The sequence below is a fragment of the Elgaria multicarinata genome, chromosome 1 (genome assembly GCF_023053635.1).
Source record: "Elgaria multicarinata webbii isolate HBS135686 ecotype San Diego chromosome 1, rElgMul1.1.pri, whole genome shotgun sequence".
In the NCBI taxonomy this organism is placed as follows: Eukaryota; Metazoa; Chordata; class Lepidosauria; order Squamata; family Anguidae; genus Elgaria; species Elgaria multicarinata.
This window is the reverse complement of record NC_086171.1, coordinates 10,298,046-10,323,915: the sequence shown is the minus strand read 5'-3', so window position 1 is coordinate 10,323,915 and position 25,870 is coordinate 10,298,046. Positions and strand designations below refer to the sequence as shown.

The window sequence follows — 25,870 nt, the reverse complement described above, 5'->3', positions numbered from 1 at the left end:
TGTCCACAGATCTCACCAGTAAGATCAAGTTTTATTTTTTCTTACAAATGCCCCAAAAAGCAAGTAATATTTCCCGTTATCACTCTAAGAAATTGTTGACCTGGTGGATATATTACTATTCTAGCAGTCACAATCCTCTCATTTGCCAATAATGGAAATAATTTTATCATGTAGAAAAAGTAACCCACATGACTATAACATAGCCTTGACATATTTTACTTGTGATATTCTGTAACAAGTGTCTGTGACCAACTGTACATGAAATATTGTTAAAGTACACAGAAATAATAGCCAATTTTAAAAAGTTCAATTTATTCAACAGCCTTTTACAGATTTCATTTTAGTACAAAGTGACATCCTGTAATTGTTATTTGGAACTCAACATAGCCCCAACAGGCATGCGGAGACAATGCAGTTTGCTCGTTATGCACATGCTTTAGGATCGTTTATTTTAATGCTTTCAAATAAATATGTTCCATGCAGCACACCGCAATAAATAAGGAGCAGCAATGTTCGTATAGTACATCCATTCATAATGTAAGTCACCATGTGAAACACCACATCTAAAGTCTTTGGCCCAGTCCCATGTCGCAAAGCACACCACATCTGCACCTAATAATATCTGACTTCATATGGATTTAATAGGACTGTGCCAGAAATGCTTGTGAGCCCAAGTTTATCCAGAGGTTTCTAGCTAGTTACTGCAGCTACTAAAGTAGTTAAAAGGCAACAACTGAACCCACTTGGGTTTCATTTGTCCTCTCATTCGTAATGTCTCAAAAAAAGAAATATGAAGCATTAAAATGTTCTGGATATTTTCAGACTGCTCTAAGCACAGCATGATTAATGTAAAGGAATTGGAACTCTGAATAATGCCAGCATGAACACTGGCATCAAAAGCCACAACAATACTGACTTGACACTGAACACGGGTGTAACTAATAAAGCGGAGGGGAGAGCACCTTTCTTCTAGGCTGATATTTCCATGGTTCCTTCTTCTTCACTGTCAGCTCTGTTGGCCCGAATTTCCACCAGAGTCCGGGCAAATCGAGTCCACTCGTCATTGTGTGGTATAGCAAGCTGCAAGAATTAAATGGACAACAGCATGAAGAAATTAAGGCACTTGGCTGATGATGTTTTGTTCCATAAGGCCCTCCTCAATCATAAAAATCTATAGGGATGTTTTCACAACCAGCTTCTTATTTTAGAGTAATGAAGCTGGAGGGATGGATTTAACACCTATGCTCATTTTTACAAGGATCTAAATTGCATAATGCTGAATCAAATGTGAACAGCACCTTTGAAATCATTGAAAGCCTTTTCTAGTTAATCCATTGACATGAAGTAGGCCCAGTGTAAGTTAATTTAGACTTTTGAGTGTTATTAAGTCACCATGATCCAAGTGTGTGTGCTTCAATTGTATGCACCTCAGCAATGATGACATTTAACTTGCCAATATGAACTGAGGCTACGCAACTCCCAAATTACAAAATAAAGGCTTCTATGCAAGTAGTGTGGATGTACATATACTAAAATTAAATATGGGAGCCAACCACCAAGCTGAAGAGCACAGGAACATGCCACCTCCCATGGGACCAGACATCAGTAAGCCTGCCTGAGCCATGGCTACCTAAAACAGAGAACTTGGAAAATGAGACCTATAATACAGTATTAAAAGCTGCAATGCAATGCTAGCACAAATAAATGCCTCACATGGGGTTTATGAATGCAAAGCAACACTGCAAAAGCTTTACAGTCGTTTTTGTGCATGATAAACCCAACTGTGCTGTCCCTGGATCACAGAATTCTGCTCCCAGAGAGTGTTGGGTTGGAAGCGACATGTCCACTGCAGCATGGACCATAACTATACATCATCAAAATACTGCAATAGTGGCAGCAGGACCCATTATGGTGATATCATACAGCAGCTAGAATGGAGGTACAGCATGGTTTGGAAACAGGTAAAACTCATACCCCACAGAATCTTTCTAAAATCATTATGCAGCCCCTATGGTTGATATCAGGGTGTTTTTGTTGTGGTGCTGGTTGGGTTTTTAGTCTGGCTCATTTATAGGAAATAAATCACAGCTCTACAGAAAAGGGTATAATAAAAATGCTAAGCACCTCTGAAACACAGCAAGCAAATATGCAACGGATCAGATTTTTTGTTCTTCACTCAGAATTGAAAATGCTTGGTAAAATTGTTCCCCTCTCTTTTCTTTTTATTAAGACATGACAAAAAGTGTGCTGCAAGCAGGCTGTGTTTTTCAGATGGCAAGAATGCTAGAGCATTTTAGTGATATGGCTGGACAATCCCCACAACCCATTCTAGCCGAATCCAGTTGAGAGATAATGCAAAACAAGATTGAAACAATCACCATACTGCTTTCTCTATATATGTTTTCATAGACTCAGACTCTAAAAGATGTCAACATGAATTTAAACTACCCATGCAAAGTTTTATAGCTCTGTAAAGTCTGTAATCTGTCCCTGGATGCTTGTTTAAAGATATTATGCATCGGGGTAGGATGAACCTATTTCAAGACATGGAGCAGTACTCGGTGTATCTGCTTGCATGTGTGCTGCTTGTGCATTTTATTATTAATGGCCCATGAAACCATGCTATCCTTTTAGGCACCTTCTATAAAGGGATATTTCATTGGTTAGAAGGTTGTGAGCAAAGTCTTAATTGGCACGCAGTCCTAAAATGTAGTTGCTACAATCCAATAATCCAAATGTGCTGCAGTGCACACGCCAGGCTTGCATAGGAGCAGACTTTCCCATTCAGTTCAATGGAAGAGGCAGGTCTGCCTGTACATTCTTGTTGCCACCTTTCCATATGAGTTCCATGAAGATTCTATGGGTAATGGAGCTCTTTGTGTGTATTGGAGAAGCCACGTCAGCACGCGCTCATGGGGCAATCCCGTTGCAAAAGTAGCAGACTTCTAAACTGTTCTCCAATATCCTCAAAGGACATAGTAATATAATATATTTAGTGCTATTTACCAGAAGATACACAGCCAAGAACTCCTCCAACCATACCCACAGCTAAAGCACTGTTTTCAAGGGGAATGAGAAGCAACACCCCAGAGAAAACTCTTCACAAGCTACTCAAACCTTGTAATACATGCCAAGTGTTGCAGTGCAGATTGCCCTATGGGCTTGCCCCCCAAAACCTGCTTGCTTTTCCATTGTCGTCTATTCACTGTTTCAGCATATTAACGGCCCTTTTCTAGACGCAGGAGGAGCTGTAGGAAGTTACAACGTTCACTAGCGGCATGTTCATTGTCATGTGAGACTGCCTTATTATTGTCCATCTAGCTCACTACAACCACAACTGACGGTGGCTCTCCTGGGTTTCATACACGAACCTCTTCTAGCCCTGCCTGAAGATGTCAGGGACTGAACTTGGAAACTTCTGCATGCAACACATGAGCTCCACATCCAAGCTATGCTCCCATCACCCAAATACCTGTCTGCATTTATAGAAACTAGGACCACTTATGGTCTCTAACAAATAATCTAGATCAAAAGAAACTGGACTACAACGTTAAGGGGGGAAACTTGGGCTCCCTGGGAGGATGGATGAAGGGGCATAGGATGCTTCACACTTCAGGCAGTGGGGTCAGAATAGGGCTGTATCAGGGGAGGCCATAGCTCTGCAGGATCCTAACCCCACTCGTTCCACTGACACGCACACCTGACAGGCCCAGAAACTCTGCCAGCCGTAGAGCTGGTGTTGTTAATCTCCTCCCATTGGTTTAGCTAATTTCCTCCCATAAAGTGTTTTTTTAAAAGTGGGCAAATAAATCAGCAACACTCCCCCCCCCCGACCACTGTGAGATGCAGTGGAGTCTCCCATGGAGTCTCAGCCCACTCCAGAATTTAGGATTGCTCTGTTTAACTGGGAAACTATTATAGCTTGGAAAACCTCTAGTTATTACGCCAGCAGTTTTAAATCTTCTGTTCAGGACTGCCTTCAATCTGAAGCAAGGTAACACGGTCGCCTCAGGAAATGGATTCCAGAGGGGGTGCCATTTCCCAGCCTTCAGCCTCCATCTATCTCTGTGTGTCATTTTACAAAAATGAACATGGGAGAGGTGCCATTTTTATTTTCCATTTTGAATACAAAAATGTTTTCAGGTGGCACTGCTTCCACATCTATTCCATTCTCTTTGTTCTCCATTTTTCAATGAAACAAACCTTTATTTGAAACCAGAAATCCCCATCCCAGTGTTCTCATTTTTATATATTCCTCTCTAAACTCTGTGTGGCTTCAAGAGAGCTCGTTAAAAAGATTTTGAAAAGCTGGCTAATTAAGGACCGCAAAAAAGAATTTGGGTTAATTTTACTTTGGTTTCTCCAATAGCATCAGCAAAGCAAATAGGTTATAATGACTAAGATGAGGCTTCAAAATAAAGGCCAAGAGTGGTTTATCAGCATCCTTGTAATCTTTCAATTTAACAGAATCGTTTTAGAAAATCCTGTCTCAAGAGTGTATTAACTATTAGCTGTTTACTCCAAACAGTCGCTTACCATCCTGAAGTTGCCCAGATATGTACTGTAGGAAATACGTTCGATATTGAAAAGAGATGTGTTGTAAACAGTTTTGCATGTAAAGATTTCTGCATGAATCAGTCTTGAAAGCGACTAAGAGCACTGCAACCGAGTAGGCTCTGGAAAAAACACTAAATTGTACTATATGTAAATAAATGAATGATTGAACTGAAATAGATTTAAGAACATTTAGTAAAATATTTTGGCTTCTGCCTTCCCCAGTAACACAGTTGTGATCTCAAGGAAAGCAGCAAGCTGAAATGTTGAACTAGGCAGTCTAAAAACTATCTCAGCTTGGTCATTCACTTATTTTACACACACACACACACACACACACACACCTCTCTCTCTCTCTGCACGGATACACTTATGAAAGTATGTAGAGAACACAGATTATTTAAAGCTGATAAACAATAAATATTACATACAGATAACCCCCCCACCCTAACTGCAACACTGGACCCACTCCTTTCCAAATCATATGGAACATCTACTATGTAATTGAGTTTCCATAATACAAATACAACACAGTCTTTATTTTCCCTATGGAGACGGCTTCTATTTGAGGCCAGAGAAGATATTTTGCTGCTAACTCAGTAGGGGCAAGCATATGCTATTATATATGTGCACCTATTCTGGCTTTGATCCTGCGGTAGTATCAAAACTCCTTCATTATTTTTCTTTATATATAGTCTGAAAAAGTCTGTATTTTTCCAGGCAACTCCCAATGCCACACACATGGCTGGAAACAAAGTGGGAGGTAATATGGAAGAGAACGGCCACCAAAGTAACCAAAGGCACCCTTTTCACATAGCTGCAGTACCACTGTGCTTAACTCTTCAGAGAACCTAGCATCAGTGCTAACAATGGATGAAACCACTGGCAAAGAGGCTGAGGCCAGAAAACTGCATGCAGATGATTTTAATCAGCTCTGTGTATATATTGGTGTGCTTAACTGAAGGGGTGGGATACCACAGGCGGGCTAAAGACTGTCTCCGTTCAATGCGCAGCAGGTATCACAGGAGTTGCACATACCACCCCTTCTATAAAGTTCATTTGTGGGTTTTCATCTCAATTAACTTCTGCTGTGAACTACGTCTCTGCATTGTTCAAGGGGAGTCTTTACAGATCATGGTAGTTGCTGTACCAGTGAAGATAAGAACCACCAACACACGCACATATGAAAATGGTTCCATAAAACTTTATGAATGCAGAGTTAAGAGTTAAGGCACTCCCCAAACTACTGAATCCTGAAACTGAAACATTTAGCTCACCCTTCGATAAAGTGAGCAAGTCAGCCAAGCTGCCTTGGCACTGTTTTGGGAAAGGCACTAACATTTTCCGGAGTTTTAACAGTAGGCTTACCATCTTGGTTACTACTCTGAAGCTGATAGGGCTGAAAAGAAAGAACATAAGCCAAGCCATGCTGGATCAGACCAAGGGTCCATCTAGTCCAGCGTTCTGTTCACATATTGGCCAACCAGCTGTTGACATGAGTGAAACAGCACCCTCTCACTCAAGTTTCCCAGCAACTGGTGCACACAGGCTTACTGCCTCAAATACTGGAGCTAACATGCAACCATCAGGGCCAGTAGCCATTGATAGCCTTCTCCTCCAGGAATTTATCCAACCCCCTTTTAAAGCCATCCAAATTGGTGGCCATCACTATATCTTGCAGTGGCAAATTCCATAGTTCAACTATGCATTGTGTGAAGGAAGCTACAGGTCTGCTTCTCTCACACATCCAACCCCTCCCCAAAGACCTGTGAACCAGTCACCGGAAGCCCAGACACCATTGCTGACTTCCATCTGCAGTTCACTCCTGCTCAGCTACACAAGGTTTCCTCCACTTCAGAGAATGCAGCCCACTATGTATTCTGCATAGTAAATAGAGGTCATGATCTGTTGAAGGGTAAGTCAGGCTCCGGCAAAGACAACAAGTCTTGTGACACCTTAAACATTAAACAAATTTGTTATGGCATAGAACTTCTATAGACTAGAATCCAATTCATCAGATGCATAAAATGTCAACCTCAGTTGGACGGTAGATATTATACACACGAGCCCTATGCAGGTGTTCGCCTGCTCATGCGTAGATTTAAAGTGGGGTGGGGATGTGGCCTCTCACGTAAGACCAGCCCCAACTTCCCTGCACACTGACTTGCCAGTAGAAGTTTGCATGTTGTGCGTGATGACGGTGTGAAAAGGGCTCTGTAAGTGCATTCAGCTGAACGCGCTCATAGAGCTCCCACAATTGGAAACCCAGATAAGGCAGCGTTCATAAACATGGGAGCTCTTTCTAGGCTTCTGTGCTCAATGCGCAAAGGTCTTCTGGAGCTGGGTATGCAGGGATGTTGGGGGCAGGATTTGGGTGGACATGTATCTAGGATCATCTCTCTCCCCCACCCTCCAACTCTGGGATACAGGGAGCTATTATCTGAAGAGTTGCAGGTTGGGAAAGATCTCTGCCTAGAATATGGAAAGACAACTATTTGTCTATCTAGCTCAGGACTGACAAGCCTGACAGGCATCAGCTCTGGGAGGTCTCAGGTTGAGGTCTCTCCATAATCTGGATCTTTTCTACATGAGGCTATTAATTGACTGTTAATCTGCTGTATTCACTTTCTGTTTATTGTAGAATTGAGATCTGAGCACTACACAAGGAGCATTTCCTCTTCTGCTTTTCCACTATATAATCTCTAGGTGGCACTGTGGTATAGCACAAATACACAAGAGGAAATTATGCTTTTTTTGCTTTCACAATTAAGTGTTGTGTTTTCCCTGCTCTAAAAAAACTCACTGAAAGTGCTGGTAAGACACAGAAGCAAAACTGGAGGGCCACGATGTCATCTAAAGAACCTATAAACAACCGTGACCAGGGAATGATAAATGCACAATAAACTGGAGATGTTTATTGTGCATTTAATTGGAGAAGCCAGGAATTGAACCTGAAACCTCCTGCATGCAAAATATGTGCTCTAGCACGGAGCTGTGGTCCAGGGCCTGAGACTCTGGAAAATCTTAGGCTTCGTCACTACTTACTGTATAGCCACTACTTACGGGTATTGGACTAGAGTTTCATTTAGTTCATTTGGACATTTATTCCAATCTTTTTACTTACACCTCAAAACAGCTAACAAAACCGGATTACAAAATCAATTTTGAAACAACAAAATGGCAAACAACATAAACAAGACCAAAAACAGAAATATCAATAAAACTACACTAGTAGGCAAAAAAGGTAAATAAACAACCCGTTAAAAGGGGAATCAAAAATATTTTTTAAAACAATCAAATGCCATTCAGTGCATGAGAGATCAGAACAAACTTTGCCTGCTGTCAGGCAAATATATCTAGGGAGGAAGTTAGGAACACAGAAACGTAGGAAGCTGCCTTATACTGAATCAGACCATTGGTCCATCTAGCCTAGTATTGTTGACACTGACTGGCAACGGCTCTCCAGGTTTTCAGATGGGATTTGTTTCCTCACCTTACCTAGAGAAACTGGTCACACTGAGCAATAGCCCTTCCCCAAAGTACCATGGTAGCTAGATTTCAGAAGGCTGGGGACCACAAGAAGTATAGGAAGCTGCCTTACACTGGGTCAGACCATCAATCCACCTAGCTCAGTATTGTCTACACAGTTTGGCAGTGGCTTTCTAGGATTTCAGCCGGAAAGTTTCCTAGCCCTTCCTAAAGATGAGCAGGAACTGAACCTGGGACCACTGCATGCAAAGCACATGCTCTCCATCCCTTCCCCTTATGACGATGAATCTCTGATAATGGGCAGAATCATGCAGGGAAAGGCAGATACCTTTAGATTCCTAGGTCCCAAACCGTTCAGGGCTTTAGGTCCCTTATATTCTTACATGGGCACAAGAGTCCGTTTACAAGACTGGCTCAACATGCTCAAATAACTGAAGAGTCCACTAAGATGGTTTTCATAACATAAAAAAAGGTCATGATCTTAGTCTCCCCTTTTTCAATTACGATGCTACAGAGCAAAGTTACGTCAGACTAGCTGGCTGGTAACAGTAAATTAGAGGAATAGTAAGAATTGAATTGCTGGTCAATAAGTATACCTAATATGAGGCAGCTCTTTTTTTTATTTTAAAAGCAAGTGTTTGTGTCTAGGAGTAGCAAATTTAAGAGCTCTATTCCAAAAGACGGTGAGTGCCCAAGTTTTCCACTGGAAAAGCAACCATCATCTGTGTGACTCGCATGAGGAATGCATGGATCTCTTGCTTTTTTAAAGCCACCAAACCTGTGTACTTGCGGTCTGTTGGATCACAGCCAAAGCGCCTGCAAATACCATAAAATTATAGTTCAAATATGTAGTTTCCTCTTTTCTACGGAACAAATTAATGTCCTGAACTCTTCTGTAACGTGCTGCAATTTTAGGCTAACCAGCTCCTTATCAAGACCTGCATTCCATAGCACTATACATTTATAACTACACACAACTTTACCAACCATTAAAAATTTTTAACACCATAATTAAGTCCTCCGTCACAACCAAGGTTGCTATTGAACGTGACAGGCTCAAACCACAGAAGAATCATAAAGATGATTAATTATACAAACGAATTTTTATTTCGAAAGATATTTCTCCAGAAAACATATGCCGGTACTAGTAAGAAAGAAAGCATGTCTGTTCAGCTGAATTTTGCAAACAACTAAACCATTACATTAATGTAATATAGCTTTAACCCAAAATTGGCACTGAGCACTTTTTCATTCAATTCCCTGTAGTAGAAGCAAATAGCTATAACAATTTCCTCGTCAGGCTGATTTTACTCTGTGCATAAAAAACAACTAAATATACTTGAGAAATAAGTTTACTTTTCCTATTGGCTAATTTGTTATTTTAAATGCAATTTTTCAGTGTTTCTCATTAATATGCCCTACAATATTATGAAATGATATTATTTTAAATGGGCCTTTTCATTATTTTAAACTAAGGTGCTGTACAATACTATGAAATTCCGTAGACCAAATAGTCTGTGGACAGATTCCCCCCGCCCCTCCCTGGAAGATGTTGGTTTAAGGGAAGAAGGATCCAGGGATCTGCTATTTGAGGGTGGGGGTGGGTTATCATTCATTCATTTATTTATTTCACTTTTTATACTGCCCAATAGCCGAAGCGCTCTGGGTGGTTCAAACCATTCATGCAACACCCCAAAGAGGGCACAGATCTGCATAAACTTGGAACAGGTGAATTAATATAAATAAGTACAAATTTAGAAATAACTACTATAATTTAAACAGAAATGCAACACATCTCACCACAATGGGTAGAATGAGATCTACGTTGCCTACTCAGTCTGCTGCCCAGGCACCAACTATTGATGGACAAGGCCAGACCTCCGGTTCTCCCTTCTTATGGTTCCTTATCTTTAAAGCAGACTTGGGCTGGGTAGTCCTTCAAACACAGCGCTGTCCTCTGACAACCTACAAACGGAGGACTGTCCCCTGTAAAGGACACCTGGCCATTCCAGTTGGAAGGAGAGAAACAAAGTTCTGGCACCGCATCACCTCAAAGAGTGAAGGGAGCGATGGAGAGGGAGTAGTGCTTGCAGATTATAATGTTCTTTGGACTTAGTCCTATGCTTGTTTAGACAGGAAAAAGTCCTACAACTCCCACCATTCCTCATTCCTGGGGAATTCTGGGAGTTGTAGGACTTTTTCGTGTCTAAGTATGCATGAGATTGAACTCTTTTTTTTTTAGCTACTCGGTGGAAGAGCCACTTGTATTTGGGCTTCAGCTTCCTTGTAAACCAGGGGTGTTAAACTTCTTTCAACTCAAAAGCTGAATTCCATTTCACAGAAGCTCTTGGGAACTGGAGTCTGGTGGTGGGCGGGACTGGATGCAAAAGGGGCGGGGCCAAAACAGCAGCATAGCTTAAAGCTCTTATGGCCAGTCACTAATAGGGTGACCATCTGGGAAGGAGAACAGGGGCTCCTGTATATTTAACAGTTGTATTGAAAGAAGAATTTCAGCAGGTGTCATTTGTATGCATGCAGCACCTGGTGAAATTCCCTCTTCATCACAACTGTTAAAGCTGCAGGAGCCCTGCCCTCTTGACCAGATACAAAAGGGGGAGGGCTCCTGCAGCTTTAGCTGTTGTGATGAAGAGGGAATTTTACCAGCTTCTGCATGCATACATACATATTACACCTAATGAAATTCCCTTTTCTATACAACTGTTAAAGATACAGGACCTCTGTCCTCCTTTCCATATGGTCACCCTAAGCTGCATAAGAAGCATTTCAACTTTTCAGAATGGGGGAAAAAACTGCAAGGAAACTACCAAACAATTGGGAGCGGGCAGCATGGGGCCTTCTGGGGAACCTCAGAGAGCCAGTTTAAGTTCCCAGGTGGGCCAGATTTGGGCCCCAGGCCTGAGATTTTATGCCCCCTGTTGTATTTATTTTTCTTTCATTATTAAAACATTTGAATCCTGCCCTATATCACTGGGATCTCAAGGCAGCGTACACATAAAATAATACAAACAGTATAAAACAATAAATATACACAGCTAAAAACAAATTAAACCATTAACCAAGCTAAAACCAGTATAGAATTTAAAAGCAGTGAAAACAATTTAAACATTTAAACTATGTGCAAACTTGGTGAATTTAGACATCAAAGGTTTCGTTAAACAGCCACACTTTAACTTCACCCTGAAATGAGGGCAGCGCCAGTCGGGCCTCCAGGGGGAGGGCATTCCACAGCCAGGGTGCCACAACAGGGAAAGCCCTCTCCCATGTCCTACCATAGCATATGTCTCATGTTGGTGGGATGCAGAGGAGGGCTCCTCCAACAGATCTCACGTCTAGGGCAGGTATATATATAGGGAGAGGCACTGTGGTAGATTGTTTGGACCATCTACAGGTGTGCAGGAATGCTTTGAACTGGCACCCAGCTTCATTCATTTCAACAACACTGGGGGAGGACAGGGGGTCAGTGCAGGCAAGACACCCCCGTCAGGCCCTCTCTGGTGGCATGGCAGCAACTCCTTTCCTTTCCTTGCGGTTTCCACGGCTGCTGCTGCTGCTGCTGCTGCCACCTCACCACAAGAACCGGCAGCCAGAAAAGCAACTGCATGGAGTAGGAACAGCTACTGCTTCCTATTCTGGGCAGGGGAACTGCTGTTCCTTGCTGCTGTTGCAGGTGGAGCTAATGGGAGCGGCCGGTGTCCCCAGGACAGTAGTGGGTCTCACCTGAGCGTGCCAAGCCCTGCCGCCAGTCCTGACACACCCTATAACATGGCTGACTGGGCAAAGAAGCAAGGGAAGATTCAGGCACAGGAAGTGGGCAGCCATATCCCTTAAAGATATCACCTGTATCTCTGGAAGGGACAAAAAGTATTTTAAATCAATTTAAGTATTTCTGTTTCTTTCTTTCTTCAGCTGAAAACACACATCTTCCCCACCCCCTTCCCCACTGATGTATAAGCTAATGTGTACATTAAAGGTCCCAAAGATGCTAAAGTAACCTAAAGTAATGAATACTGTAATGAGAAACACAAGGATTTAGGGTGATAATTACTGGACTTTGCTCTACTTACATCGGCTTACCCCCTACAGAGGCTACCAAAGCTAAAGATTTTATCACTCTAGTAATCAGCAATGGGTGATGACCTTCATAAAACACAGTAATTAAATTGACTGATTCCCCCCCCAAAAAAACTTGGGTATTTTTTTCATTAAGGAGCTCTAGTCTCCCCACCCCCACCCAAATGCCCCCCAAAGTGTACACTGGATACTTCAGTCACCAATGTAACTACTTCTCTCTTAAATTCCAACAGGAGGGAGTAAAACTGCTCCGCTCCCTTTTTTTCCTGGAGCAATCATTGCAATCCAAGGAAAATCCAATCCAAGGAAAAATGCAGCAGTCCAATTCAAGGGAAAATGCAGCAGGTTGAGCTATCCTGTAATGGCAATTGGGATTCTGGATTGGGAGCTTTATGCCTGCAAAAATGCATTGCCCAAAAAGGTGCCACTAAAACAAATTAATCCTTTTTCGGTAGTGTAAATTGCAGGCCTAGGGTATCAGGATCGCAAGTGGAAGCAAAGGGTTAAAAATAATACTGCGTTAGGATCACTTTCCCCCGCCCCATCGATGATTTGTAGTGCAGAAACAACCCACACGCAAAGCGAGAACTACATAACTAAAATAATGTGTTGTTTGCCTTTACAATGCAATGACACCAATATAAATGTGTAGTGCTGTAATTCTCTTCAATTTTACTAACAATTGCGATTCTTCTCCGAGTAACATTACTTACTAAATTATCTAACATCATTTCTAACAGATATAATAAGTGGGTGTTTATTTTTATTTTTTTTAAATGCCCATTCTCTAATCAAGTTATAGACAAAATCTAATGAGAATTTCACCCACACCAGCTTCAGTTAAATGCATGCTATTTGTGTGCAGGATAGCACCCAACAGCTTGGCCAGCTCCCATTAATTTCAGTGGGAACTAGGGTAAAAGTTCCGAGGAAATTGTTTCTGGAGAATGTTCACAAGAGTAACATCCGTGTGGTGACATGAAAGCATTTACAGGCAAATTAATCTCTCTCGTTCTCGCTTGCTTTCTCTCTTTTAGATATACCTGCCAGATTGGCTGGTATTAACCTGGCTGCTAAACATCAAGATGTGTTATTTTTGTGTTCAGAAGTGGATAGTTTAAAATTCCTTTTTATCACATCTGACTATGTGCTAATATTATTATTGCCATTTTATATAATACTCTGAATAGCATCACTAATATACAGATGGAGGAGAGAAAGTTCCCTTAGATATAATCTTATTAAATCTAGCACACTTAATAATAACTGGAATACTTCACTTCTATTTTTGCAAATAATCAGTAACTGATACAGAGATGGCTCTTTCACATCATCATACATGTGGATATATATATGGATTGCTGAAGTCTGTCTTCTTTTGGACATGTGTGTGTAACTCACATTCATGCTAATGGGTAGGATGTACAAGCGTCGGAGAGAAAATAGACCCCTGACTGTGAAAATAAATGTGTTCAGTTATTTTCAGAGGTGATGCTGAAATCAAACAGTTTAAAAAATGTAGATGCTGTACGGCCGCAACTTTAACAGAAAAAGAAACATTAATGCTATTTTAAACTCACTAGTCATGGGCTGTACAATTGGCTCATGTCTCTTCTGCTTGCGGTCCGAGAATGCCATAAACCTAGACAACTAGTGAAAAAGGGTCTGAATTTAATATTTAGACTAACCTTTTCCTCTCTTTTTTAAAAGAAGTCAAATCCTGACCCCATAGAAATGAAAGGAAGTACAGCCACCCATTGTGTGCGTGCTGAGTAATCTCATACAAGTGGTACCAAACAATCTTGGCTAGAACATAAACCCATTCAGCAATCCCACCTATTTTGGACATGATCTCATGGTGGAAACTGGCTGGGCCATACTCCCAATTATCACCAGCCAGTAACCACAATGACCATGCTAGTTGTGGGTGATGGGATTTTTAGTCCAACAAACCTGGAGAACACCAGGTTAAGTAAAATTGCTATAGGCAATTAAAGTGTGGATTATGGGGAAAGGGAAATGTTGATGCGTCAATGACTCACCACTAGTGCCAGAAACTTGATCCTTTTCTTCCAACCTTAGGATTCTATAAAAGTTCCATCCACTACCTTCAGGTATGAGGGAATACAGCTCTGAACCCAGGATTTATGTATTAAGCACACTGGATTGGATTCAAATGTGGTCATACTTAGAGTAGCCTGAATTAAATAAATGGGACTTAAGATAGTCATAACGAAGTTAATTGCTATTTAACCTACCCTGAGAATGCCTAAATCTGGACCAACCCATTGTCAGGAGAAAAGGATTGCCCCCTCCTTTTTTCTTTTTCTCTTTTACACAACACTCGTATTAAGTCTAAAATAGAAGTGAGGCTGTTGCCATAGAGAGGGGTGGGGAGCAAGCGCAAGCACATAAAATTAAACTATGGTTAAACATTACACCTGGATCAAGCCAGAGTTTCATGAGCTTTTATCATCCCATCATGTATGCCTTCATGTGCACATGAACAATTCAAAAGGGAATCAAGAAGGCGGATGCGGAATCCAAACGCACAGACCTGTAGCCTTGGCATGAAGATCTAGCATGAAGGGTTATGGGCCTACTAAAGAAGGTATGGACCAGTTTTCATTGTGGATGCTATGGATAACTTTTGGTCACTGGTCATTGTGCATGACCTTTGGTCACACAGGGTTTGAAAAATCATTCCACAAATCAGCTAATCTAAGAGAGGCATATTAAGCCTAATGAGTTTACATCAGTGATTCCAAACCACCTGAAATCTAATTGGATTCTGAACTTAAGTTCCCTTTCTCTGATTTATTTGGCTTGTTCTGTTTCTATATGAAAAAAAGCCAAGAAATTAAAAGCCAAGAAATGAATAAAACACTCTGGCTAATCTGGAAGGGATGAACAATATACCCCAAGTAGCTTCAAGCATGATATGTCAAACAAGTGTATCTACTGCCTGTCTAGACTCCAGACAATAGGCAAGAGCAGACATTTTCGATGCAGGTATTTCTAACGTCTGTTAGATATATATTTCAAGACACACACAAAATACCCAAATAATAAATAAATAAAAGCAGCGTCCTGCCAGCGCTGTGGCAGAAATTTGAGTGTAACGACTTTAGACAGTTTAGCAATTATGATAACGATACAGCAAGATGTTTCTGCAGTCATTTGCAAGCAAAAGCGACTCCCGCAAAAGAACACACCAGCCAAAAACGTGAGTCATGCTCAAGCAATTTTGCTATGGGCCATAAAATCACTTTGTGTGAGTTAAATCTAAATCTGTATATGTCCTATAATGTTTCCCTACTGTGGGGAGATGGAGATGCCAGTATCCTATCACAGATAATAGCAAAAAACAAATTCTGTCTATAAAAGCTGATTGCTCCACAAGTCACCCTTAACTGTTCCAAGAATTGTAATGCAGACGGTACATTTTATGATGCATTCAGCAACAAAGAGACATATTTCATCAAGCGCACACCACACTGACTTCAATTGAGAAAGATTTTAGCATGTGGTAGGGGGGGAATTTAGAATAGCCTTTCAATACACTATATTCCGCCTGCTAATTTCCATTACATCTACTGTTCACCCTACAGGCTACCGTCTCTCCTTTCCAACGCACCATTTCAGATTTTCTTACCTCAATACCCAGTGTACTCATTTAGGCAACTATATCATGGACCGATTCATTCTCTATCTACAGGAAAGGTTACAAGATGAAAGATGCCCATGAGAGCTAGTCTAATATATTGGCCAAACTACTGAACTGTAAACCAGGACGTCCTCAGTAGAAACCTTGTCCCAGCAATGAACTCAGTAGGGAGGCTTTAAGCAATGAGCAAGACATTCTCTTTCAGCCTCCAGCATCCATAGGCAATTTGAGAAGTGACAATGCTGACCTACCTGACAGGTTTGTTGTAAGGATTTCTGAGCTCATGTACATTAAAGTGCTTGACTGCTCAGAAAGCATTATGTATATAGTGACAGAAGCTCTTCTAGGGAAGCTTCTAGAACATGACACCATCACTGACTTTTGCAGCTAGTTTTTCAAAAGTGAACACCTAACAGCTGTACATATGATTTCATGTATTTATTGTCTTGGTGCTTTAATTAAGAAAGAAAACTAAAAAGATTACAGAAAATAAAATGGTAGATTTTTTTTTTTAACATGACTGCTTTGTAATATTCTATCATACATATGCTTGGACGGAAGCATGTACACCTGGATAGTAATCCACAATAACTGCACGTCCATTATACTACCAATACTACATGATAGTTCTTTGCAAAAAGTTTGTATGTTCCAACCTAGCCAGTTCTGTGAAACTCATTGGACCAATAGCTGGGTTAAGAAAGACAGAACACTGCAGTACAAGTACCATACTTGAAACAAAAACATTCACTGAGAATATTATTATAAATTTGGACTATTATATAAATAAAGGTATAATTAAAGTAATGTATGTTCCACATTTAACCAATTAATTCACTTAGATATATAAATCTTGAAGGTTTTCTGATAAGATAGCAGCAAAAACTATCACAGTTTCTCTTGCCTAATACTCCAGAAACTAATTTTCTAAGTGCTGGTACCATATTTCTGACAGCTAAGCTGCTAAACAGGGTGAGGGTTTAGCATATGCTTTATTTTGGGTCCAAATGAGAAGTGATGTTAATTATGTGGTGGCATAAGCAAGACAAAGGGCTCTCCTCATGGAAGGTCCCTTTTGGGGGGGATATCCCCCCCCCACTGCTGTGGGAAGAAAGGATGGAGGCAGAAATCCACGTCCGTAAATCTGGATCAAACCCTTGTATTTTAGTATAACTTACAGAAAGGCAGAGGTCCTTATTGAACAATGTACTTGTGCAGCAGGCAGGGCTGCATGCAAATAGCTTGAAAAATAAACTGTTATCACACTGATCAGCTGTTTGTTGGGGAAGGGAAACTAAATTGTTAGTTGTTCCAAACAACAGATTGTTCCAAACAGCTGATCAACCCGACTGCGGCTTATTTTACAGGACTGTGTGGACTTGTTTGCTTGTACAACTCCCCAACTAGTTGGGGATAGACATATGGAAGCTGGATCAGGGTGAGGACTTGCATAAGACATTCAAAAGCACTATGTAAACATTTTCTAATATATAGGATTGGATCCACACTCTGCGTTCCTTTGGTGGAAGGGCTTTGCTCTCAGGTGACCCTGCCTAATTTTGGGGGATTTCTCCAACACCACCCTATTCAGCAGGAGACACACACCCAGCCCTCCGTGTAGCATTTTCAGGGGGATAGAGGTCCTTCTTTGGGGAGGCGGCGGCAAGGAAGTCCACTTCCACCAGCCCAGTCACACACGCCTCAATCTAAATCAACCCAAAGCTATTTCACATCCTTAGAAATCTGAATAAAGAAATGAAACGACCTGCATTTGTCACATACGTAGAATCAAAGCATTTACTGCATGCTTACAATCAATTACTTACAAGATGGTCAACAGTTTTGAACATCCTAGTGGGGGCATCTCTCAAAATTCAGCTCTGCATCCATAATTTAAATTTGTGGTTTAAGCATCCGGTGCCTCAAACTGAAGTCGACAGCAAAACTCTCTCCAGTCTGAAAGGGTCTAGATTGCACCACTGAATTGACCCTTGCTTTTAGCCCCAATATAAAATGTGTTACTATTTTTAAGCCTGGAACGGAAAGCACATGCATACAGGATATCTAGAAAGAAGGTTCAATACCTCTCCAACGTCATAGATCCAGATCCTTCCTTCCGAATCTCCGACTGCTACTTCTTTCCCAGCTTGGCCCCAGCGGACACGATTGAGGGCAGAAGCTCCTTCAATTGTCACACTAGCTGTTGGAACCTATCAAAGACATTATTCTCATGGGGATGATGACAAAGCTGCACCATACAAGTATGCTACTTAGCACAAAAAATAAAGGAGTCATTGTTGCTCACTCACATGGTATACTAAGGGAGGAACAGAAGAGAAGAAGGCAACAAATGGGGGAGGCTTAGAAGAGGCAAAAATGCTTTTCGACAGAAAAAGGGCAGCAAGTCACTTAAAGCTTCGCTTTTTACCCTGAGCATGAAGACAGGCTAAAACCATCACACTTTTATTCTTCTCAATGCGGCCTAATAGAAGATCAAAAGATAAGTGATTGAGTCAGCCGAGTGGCAAGGATTAATGAGCTTACATGTGGTACAAAGTCTAAACTGAAAACTCAGAGATCTACAGGGTTTCATATAAACATTTAACTGACCTAGAACAATTAGTTTGTTTAGAGCAGGCAGGACGGGGGTCAGAAACAAAAGAAAGATGGACTCAAAACATGGCATTAAGAACTTCCATGATACTCCTTTCATTTATGTCTCTTCTCCACCTAGGGAAGGCACATGAGGCATTGCCAGAGCTTTAGTGGTCTGCCCTAGAGCACTGCCTTGATGGGAAACGTAAGAACTATACATAAGTTGCTCTGGGACTGAGGACACAGAGCACACATGATACATCACCACACATGATGCACAAAGCTAAGTAGGTTTGGGTGGAAGACTGCTTGTGAACCCCAAGTACATCCGCCTTGAGTTATGGCAGGACGGGCCCTGAGGGGACTGCCTTCTCCCTGGTACTATCCCCAGTGCCTATTCTTACCGTCTTCCTCTGGCCCATTCAAGAGGCAGCTGGACAACCATCTGTCAGGTATGCTTTAGGGTGGATTCCTGCATTGAGCTGGGGGTTGGACTCGATGGCCTTATAGGCCCCTTTCAACTCGACTATTCTATGATTCTATGAAAGGGCAAGGGAGATGGAAGCTGCTCCTCCTCCTCCTCCTCCTGACACTGCTCAGTTGCTCAGAGAGGGCAGGTGACCAGGCAGTGGTAGAAGTGGAGCAAGTGGAGCAAGAGGACCAGGAAACTTGGCCAGAGAGCAGTCAGCTCCTACTAAGATGTGGGCCTTGGCAGGTGGCCAACAATCACAACTCTCAATGTTACCTCTGCCAAGAATGCACTGGAGTAGGCTCCCCCAATCTGGTGCTCTCAGGATGTTTTGGATGACAATACTCATCAGCCCCAGCCAGCATGGCCAATGGTTAGGGATAATGGGAGTTGTACTCCAAAACAACTGGAGGATACCACGTTCAGTAAGTCTGCAAGATGTCGATTTTAGTCACTATCTGTGTTAGTCCGGGAGTAAATTTGGTTACTAAGTGCACAATGTACTGGAGGAAGGTTCTTCACATGTTGTGGACTACCATACACATCATGCTTATCAGACCCAGCCAGTATAAACAATGGTCAGGGGTGATGGGAGTTCTTCATAAGCAATGGTTTTGTGCAACTCCTATTTATTTCCAATGGGCTTCCACAGGAGATGTTTTGGGGAGATTGTATCCTAACCTGCTTTTAGAAGCTTTTCGGGGAACCAAAGTAAATGCATTTATGAAAACAATGTTAGTACAATTACAAAATTTCTTCATAAAACATTTTTAAAATTTTGGTTTACATTTTCCAATCCTTAGAGCTGCAAATTTGACAGAAATGTCTATCGGAGGAGTACTGAAATATGGAAAGAAGCATTATATTTGTTTTTCCGTCTTTAAATTGTTACATCCATTTTAGGATATAAATCAAACCTGACAACTTTCTCTCATATTAAAGAAACAAATTCTGGAACCGAACAGCCAGAATGCCATGCATAACCAAATGCAATTCTTTAGGACATTTCACCGCAGAATCCAACACTCAGATTTTAAAAGTTTTGCAATTAATGGTGTTATTACCTATCTAGCATCACATATATAACTGTCAAAAAATGTTTCTCCACAATGGATAAATATTTCTTGCGTATTACATAATATAAATAAGCTCATGAAAGATGCATGAATACAGAAATTGGCATTAACGCAGGGGCTGTCTTCATGGTGCTGGGTTGGCGCTGCCTCTCTCCTCAGCCCCACACTTTCCCTCTCCTGATGAGGCATCGGGTAATCCCGATGCCGAGGAGGGAGCACGGGGTTTCTGGGTGGCCAGGTCCCAGAACCAATCGTTGCCCGCCTCCCACCAGGCTCCGCCCCCAGGGTGGTCCCAGATTGGCCGCAGAGCAATGTTACACAGCGGAAGCACTGTACGGATGTCGCTCCCTTTGAAAAAGCCAGGGTAAATCCCCAACTTTTTCAAAACGCAGTGTCGTGTGGAAGCCTTGCAGTGGCTGTGAGCCTGCGCCGTCTAACCAACGAGGCGCAGATCCACAGCCCCCAAACGGCTTTCCCCACGTGTAGACAGCCAAACAGATGCATTTTGATTAATACAAATATTTGAGGGCGAAAGGGCAATGCATGTTATGGCTACATATTTATAACACTTTCTCAAATAATCGTATTTTGAATATATCATTGATCAGAGCAGAACACCAGCTGCTGCATGTTAGAGCTCTTTTTTGTGTGATTTGTTCTAACTGGGTTAGACAACAGAAAAAATGCACCCAGTATCTATTGCTAAACTGGGGATGCCCTTGTAAAGATGTGCCTAATATTTAATAGCAACGTGTTTTTTTCTAGCATTGAGGATTCCCCTTACTGTCCCAAATGGGTCTTCGCTTCTTAACCTGTGAGATCATTGTACCTACACATTACACTCCATCAAATGTGGGTTGTGATCAATTCGGTCTAAAAGGAACTGAGCTTTTGCAGCACCTTTTTAAATAGATGGAAGAGAAATGTGAATCAAAACCAGAAATAGTTGTTTTGCATCAATTCTGAAAGAAAAATATTATCTGCATACTTATCTCCATAGAACAATAGTATATGAAATACTAACTAGTGCCCAATTCCTGATTTTAGCATTGCATGCCTAGAATGCTGTAACTGATTTCAGACAATAAATTACGATTGTGACACCCAAGATTTGGAACAGCCTTCCAAGGGAAGCCCAGCTGGCTCTATCGCTATTCACTTTTAGACAGGCAGTGAAGACAGTTTTATTTTGGCAAGCTTAGCTAGGGTTCTGTTCTTAACATTGTTTTATGTTGTTGTTGCTCTTTAGACTTTTGGCTTTTAGAACGTTTTGTTGATGTTACCAATTGGTTTGTTGTTGTTTACAATTAAAATGCATAAACAACCTTTATGTTTTATAGAAACGTGGGATATAAATCCTGTTAATAAATCAATAAAATTAGGAATATATGTATCTTTTTAAAGAGAGTCAGAACTATTGGTGCATCTAATTCAGTATTGTCTACACTGACGGACAGCAGCTCTCCATGATCTCAGACCAGGGCTCTTCCTAGTCCTATCTGGAGATAAGAACATAAGAAGAGCCACGCTGGATCAGACCAAAGGTCCATCTAGTCCAGCATTCTGTTTCTCACAGTGGCCAACCAGATGTCAACTGGCTTACTACCTGATACTGAAACAGCGACCATCTGCATGCAAAGCAGGTGATACATTTTGTCATTGCTCACATAGTGCGTGCAAGATGCAAATCCTTCTGAGAATCTAACTCACTGAACCTGCCTCTTCATCAACAACGTGCCATGCAGACACATCTGTAGATCATTTTTTATGGGTGGTACATTTGGTATACTCATTTGTAAGGCCATAATGGTTAATCTCCCCATTCTCTAACACATGTATAAATCTCTGGCTTCATACAGATTGCTATATATTTTCTGTTGCTAATCGCTCTGTAATTCAGTGATGCCAAAGTATTTGGATTTGACCTGATGAATAGCCTGATCTAAGTCACATGGTGTAAAAATTGGTTCAGTTTGAATCACTGGGACTTTTTAGAATCATGATACCAGTCTACTGAGGTTGTTGTATCAATCTTAAAGCCAAAGACCCAGTGATTTCACACAAATATGTATTTAGGATGGCAATCTATTTTTTTTTGGCTTAGTACCAATTTCATTATTAATTAATATGAGACAAAGACTTCCCTGTAATAACAAACCAACCAGGTTCTTCAGTTTTATCTATTAAGAAAAACTTGAAAAAGGTATTATCAGCCAAGGGTATTATTCAAAGCAAAGCACTAGTCCCTGATTTCAACAGGAGTTATTTAAGTAGGTGCTTAACTCTCCTGTTGAATGCAAGGGGGCTCAACATGCTTAGCTTCAGCTGGATTGTGGCCCAGTAACTCTTGGGGAATGAAAATCATTATTTTAAAAAAGTTCTACACTGCCAGGCAAAGGATCAAAAGACCAATCGCTTTTAGTTGTTATAGAGTTTTCTCCTTGGCTGCTACTGTGGGTCTCTGATTCGTTTTTCCTGGCAAAAAGCTCACATTGAATTTATTCCTGCTGATGTCCTAGGGAAAGAAAATGAAGGTTTATCTGCCTAACACAGACTAACGGCCCAAATTAAACAAATGAGAGTAAAGTAAATTCTATGAGTGTAATCCTGCTCACAGTCCCGCATGCTTTAATTGCATTGATCACAGCACCATTTCCATGTCAATAACCATAGGGAAGATTTGCCACCTCAGTAAAAAGAAAAGAAAAGAAAACCCTCTTCCAGTCCACTTTAGAGAGAGCGATGATCTTTTCTCTTCGCAGTCTTACGGTACTGAGAGAAAAGGGCTGTTAACGGTGACACCTGTGGGGATGTGCCCCTCTTTTCTCCCAAAGAAAAAGCTGGAGTGAAGGCCCCTCCTTATTCTTCCTCCTTCAGCTGCTTGCTTTATAATTAAGCTGGCTCTGCAGCTTCCTGCTCAGAACACTTCAAAAGGCCTCGAGTCTCCACTTGACAATCCAGTTTTCGGTATTTGTCCCTCCTTACCTGTCTAAGGTGATTTATGGCAAACAGCAGTAAAAACTTGCATTTTCTGTTGACTGAAATGTAAATCAGTATTATATGAAAGAAGGAATTAAAATCACGTACACACACACACACACCAAAAAAGGGGAAGAAAATAGATTGGCACTTATTGCTTTCACCTTGTTAAATTGGTTGATTCTCCACTGTACCTCAATGCACATGGATATAAATCCACTACCTTTTTAGTCTTTTACATGCAACTGATGAATTAAGCTCTGTCTCGCCTTAAAAGCTCATGCCTCAAGCCTATATGGCGTCAATGTACTTTCTGGATTTTCTGCTCTTGCAGACTAACACTATTCTTCTGCAATTAAGAACCTTAATTTATTATCATGATTATTCATTTCTATAGCATTTAAGCCCACAGACAGTTTTACAAGCATTATTTCTTTCATCTGTATCACCTTACTGTTGTCTTATAATTCGTAAAGGATCCGAACTGTATGTCTGCTGGACAGCAGGCTACAAAATATATCAGAGCGCCATTCAAATGTCAGTTGTGACATTTAGAACTTTCAATCACAAAACTGTTCTTACAGGAAAAATAAGAAAAGGATCCAGGGACAATTTTTAAAAAATCAAAATTATGCACAGTTATTTTATAACTAGAAACAAGGCAAAACTGCAGGCCTTTTGAATTCAGACAGGAACAACATGAGACAAAGCTGTAAAAGAACGAAAAGAGAAGCTACGGTAAGGTAGATTGATTTTCATGTACAGAATATATCTTTTCACAAAGCTTTCCAATTTCACTGTTTCACTGATGCTAAAGAGAACAACAGGGTTTTTTTCTGTATGGCTCCTATTTTTTTACATTTCTCTCTGCTACTGATATGGAAATCTTGTCCTTACACTTCAGAACTTTAGTTGCATAAGAAGCTTTGTAAGAAAAATGTGTGTCTGTGTGTATGTGGGGGATGGGGGGAGAGACAGGGCAGGAATGTATTCTAGACTGAATGGAAGGAGGGGGGAACCCACAAAAAATATTTTTTATTTATTTATAATAGGTATAATCCACTTCTCAATTTAAAAAGGAAACTCTCACAGCAGAGTAAAATAAGACATCTTTTTAAAAAAATATTTGAATAATATTGATACTAATAATAATAGATTAGGATAGTATAGAAGCATAACCATTTTGATTAAACCAAGATGCATTATGGATTGCAACACTATGATCAACGTACTGGATAAATTTTATCATATCAGAATCTTATATTATTTCCTATAATATTCTGAAGAGAATGTCTGCTTCAAAATCAGATAATTTTTTTAAAATAAAGGCAATCTGGATATTTTTCCTTGGACATATTACCTTAAAATGGCAATACATCTACCTTCAAAAAAGCATGACAATACAACAGACTTGAACATAGTCACCTGAGGTGAGATACATCACCTCCTGACAACCAACCAAAGGAGGTTTACAAAAGCCCTCTTTTAGGGCACGTGGCATGTGAGGGAATACAGGATAACAAAAAACTGACTTAGGTCTGATCTATACATGTAGGACAATGAGGTAGTGGATGGACTGTAGGTGAAAGGTGCTATTTTTGAATGCTCCCCTATGTAACAAATTCCTTCCAAATAAAAAGCTAGCACATCAGGGGAAATGGTTCTAGGCCAACCTGCTCCCTGTGTACTGGTATTCCACATGGAGGTAGCTTTTTATTTGTTTGTTCGTTCGTTTGATTGATTGATTGATTGATTGATACAGGGCCATTAAAAATGTGATTCCTCCATTGCAGTCAGAAGTGGGACATTCCATTCTCCTACGTCACAAAACATTCCTCCCTCATTCTGCTGCATGTGTAGATCAGTTGTTTGCAAGGGTGCTACAGAACATCTAGGGGAAGAAATTATAGATGTACCAGAGATCATTGTATTTAAAACTCCATTTGAATCACCTTCAGTTGAGAACAAGACTTTATAAATCCATGTTACAATGCATCCAAAAGTTTAATCCAGTCGCTTATCATCCCGACTGCTTTTATCAAGTTGTGCCTTCATGTTTTTCTTGTTATACAAATGCACCTGATACTAAAATGGGAATAATGATCACAGTAGAATCTGTACTTCCTTGATGGTAAATTCTGCTCTAATGATGCTTATTAATTATTGCGCCCTACTTTCAAGAAGCTCAGGTCAGCCAACATGGGTTTCCCTTCCTTTGTTTCTCCCAACCTCCTTGGGAGTCTGAGAGTGACTGGTCCAAAGTCACCCAGTGAGCTTTGTAATGAGGTTTTGAGTGGGGATTTGAACGTGGGTCTCCCCAGTTCTAAGCACTACACAGATTATCCAGCACTACTTACTACTGCATCTTATTAATGTTGCAGTGTAAACAAACTGGAGAAATGGTTTAGGCCCCAGACTTAAACACAGTGGGTTTGATCTGGATTTAGGCATTCTTGGACTAGACCATAGACCAATTGAAATCAATAGGACCTACTTGCCCCATTGATTTCAATGCCTCTAGTCAGAGTAGGGCTAAATTTGGATTCAACCCATTAGTTGGATTTCAGGGCAGCAAACTTTCAGATAAGGCTTCAAAACTATGCACACTTAACTGGGAGTAAGTCCCATTGAAACCAGGGAGGCTTACTTCTGAGAAAATAATTCATAGGATCAGACTGCATGTATGCTTAGGACTACAGTAATTATGTATGTTTGCTCAGAAGTTGCATAAACTCAATAGGATTTAATTTCAAGTAAGAGTACATAGATTTGACCACCACAAAGCCCAATCTTATGCAAGTTTAGAACGGAAGTAAGACCCACTGAATTCAATGGGGCTTGCCCCTAAGTAAGTGTGCATAGGGTTGCAGCCATGCAACTCAATCCCAGATGTACTTATTCAGAAGCATGTCCCGCAAGGTCCAGTTGAGCTTTCACCCAGGTAAATGA

General features: G+C 40.9%; 1 protein-coding gene across 6 annotated transcripts in view; it reads right to left on the bottom strand.

Moving 5' to 3' along the window:
• Positions 1-296: 296 nt before the first annotated feature.
• DYNC1I1 (dynein cytoplasmic 1 intermediate chain 1) overlaps positions 297-25,870 on the bottom strand; it is a 235,578-nt gene continuing 210,004 nt past the window's right edge. For all 6 annotated transcript variants that reach the window (XM_063123101.1, XM_063123117.1, XM_063123132.1 and 3 more), the window contains exons 16-17: positions 17,887-18,012; positions 297-1,080 (exon numbers count right to left, since the gene is read on the bottom strand). In XM_063123101.1, the coding sequence (XP_062979171.1) occupies positions 970-1,080; positions 17,887-18,012 (237 nt within the window). In that variant the 3' untranslated portion in view covers positions 297-969. The remainder of the gene's footprint in view (positions 1,081-17,886; positions 18,013-25,870) is intronic.